The 2154-nt window shown below is 48.6% G+C and overlaps 1 protein-coding gene across 1 annotated transcript in view; it reads left to right on the forward strand.

Annotated features, from left to right (window-relative positions):
* Positions 1-2154, forward strand: part of klhl38a (kelch-like family member 38a) — a 14954-nt gene that overhangs the window by 6737 nt on the left and 6063 nt on the right. Inside the window, exons 2-3 of the mRNA XM_015035426.1 lie at positions 94-1456; positions 1535-1640. Of these exons, the coding sequence (XP_014890912.1) occupies positions 98-1456; positions 1535-1640 (1465 nt within the window). The 5' untranslated portion in view covers positions 94-97. The remainder of the gene's footprint in view (positions 1-93; positions 1457-1534; positions 1641-2154) is intronic.

Consider the following 2154-nt stretch of genomic DNA (forward strand, 5'->3'; position numbering starts at 1 on the left):
CAAACTTAACAGCATAAATCAAGTGCATTTATTACATTTGTTGTATTGTGTCTTCAATTGAAAAATTTCGTGCCTCTATCCCTCCTTCGCCAGCATCATGATGGCCGGCAGACGGGCGGACATTTTCTTCTTCAAAGACTCAGAACTTCCCTGCCGCTTGCTCGTCCAGCTCAACATCCTGCGGCAGGAGCGCATCCTGACCGATGTGCTGCTCTGCACCGAGCACCAGGAGATCCCCTGCCACAGGAATGTCCTGGTCTCCAGCAGCCCGTACTTCCGTGCCATGTTCTGCAACAACTTTCTGGAGAGCAGCCAGGCCCGGGTGAACTTGAAGGGAATCTCGTCGAGCGTGCTCACTGGCATTGTGGACTATGTTTACACGGGCTGCGTCACTATCACCATGGAGAATGTGCTCCCCCTTATGCAGGCAGCGTCCATGCTCCACTATGGGGGTCTCTTTGAGGCCTGCTCCACGTTCCTGCAGGAGCAGCTGAGTCCTGAGAACTGCCTGAGCATGATCCGGTTGTCTGAGATCCTCCACTGCGAGAGTCTGAAGGAGAAGGCGAAGGAGATGGCCGTGAGGTGTTTCTCTGACGTTGCTGCCACCGAGGACTTCTGTGAGCTGTCTCTTCCGGAGCTCATGTGCTACCTGGAGGACGACAGACTTTGTGCCGAGGAGGAGCAGGTGTTTGAGACTCTTCTGGCATGGATCCACCACGACCCATTTTCACGACGCGGCGCCATCCACGATCTCTTCAAGAAGGTTCGCCTCCGCTACATCCATCCGACATACCTCTTCCAGTTCATCGCCAACGACCCACTGGTGCAGTCGTCCACACTCTGCACTGAGATTATTGACTCTGTACGCCGTCTTATGCTCACGGCCAGCACCAAGTGCAGCCGTGAGCTGAAACCCCTCTGGACCACACCGAGACGTTACACCTGCAGAGAAACGCTGGTGGTAGTCGGAGGACGCAAAAACAACGAGCAGACGTCTCGAGAGGCACTTCTGTACGATGAAAGGACCCATCGTTGGCAGTGGTTGGCCAAGCTGCCTCTGCGCCTTTACAAAGCTGCGTATGTGTGCATCCACAGCATCCTTTATGTGCTGGGAGGCCTCAGTCTCTGCATGGCCTCTGGGGATAGCTCAGTCAGCTCCACCGTTTACACACTTTCCCTCAAGACAAACCAGTGGAGGACAGCAGAGCCCATGCTGGAGCCTAGATACGCCCACCAAAGTGTGTCTTATCTGCACTTCATCTTTGTGCTGGGAGGTATCGGGGTGGACAAGCGAATCTCTCAGTCAGTGGAGAGGTATAACAGCATGTTTAACCAATGGGAGGCCATGGCTCCGATGCCTACGCCTGTGCTTCATCCAGCAGTCGCAGCCAGCGATCAGAGGATCTACGTGTTTGGAGGGGAGGACGCCATGCAGAACCCGGTCCGACTTATTCAAGTAAGGCACAACTCTCTGAGAAGTGTTATCTGAAGACTCTGAATTACATTAATTGTTGACATTTTTATTGCGAAACAGGTGTATCACATCTCTCGCAACTTGTGGTCCAGATTGGAGACAAGGACCGTGAAAAATGTTTGTGCGCCAGCTGCTGTCATAGAGGAGAAGATCTATATCATAGGAGGTAAACGCTGATGAAAAGCATCTGCTTGGATTTAAAAATTAACCTAAAATTATAATGTCTTTATGTGACAGACCAACACAAAGTGAACATGAATTCATCATGATCTTAACAATATCCTTACAAAAATATATTATTATCATTGAATAACAAAACTTGTTTTCTGCACCCAGGGCTATGTTTTTAGATTTTTCCAATTCATGATAAGAATCAACTTGAGTTTTTCTCTGTATTAGGAAGAACTAGACACTTACACCCAAGGCTGAGAGTTCTGCTTTGAGACCATTGCAATGTAAATATTTTAAAATACACATAATACATTTTCCTTTGGAGGAAACAAAGTAATATCTATATCAGTTGCTACAGTGGTAATAGCAAATACAATCTGCACCTACGGGTTTTAATTTTTCCATAGAGCTTGCTGCTTCTCAAAAGTTGCTGGGTTAGAATAATCCACTTTACTCCAAGTTACTTTACTAACAAGATTCCCCGTTAGTCGTGGACAGATCAAGCCCGG

Source organism: Poecilia latipinna, unplaced genomic scaffold (assembly GCF_001443285.1).
Source record: "Poecilia latipinna isolate Pla-1442-1.1 unplaced genomic scaffold, P_latipinna-1.0 Scaffold335, whole genome shotgun sequence".
In the NCBI taxonomy this organism is placed as follows: Eukaryota; Metazoa; Chordata; class Actinopteri; order Cyprinodontiformes; family Poeciliidae; genus Poecilia; species Poecilia latipinna.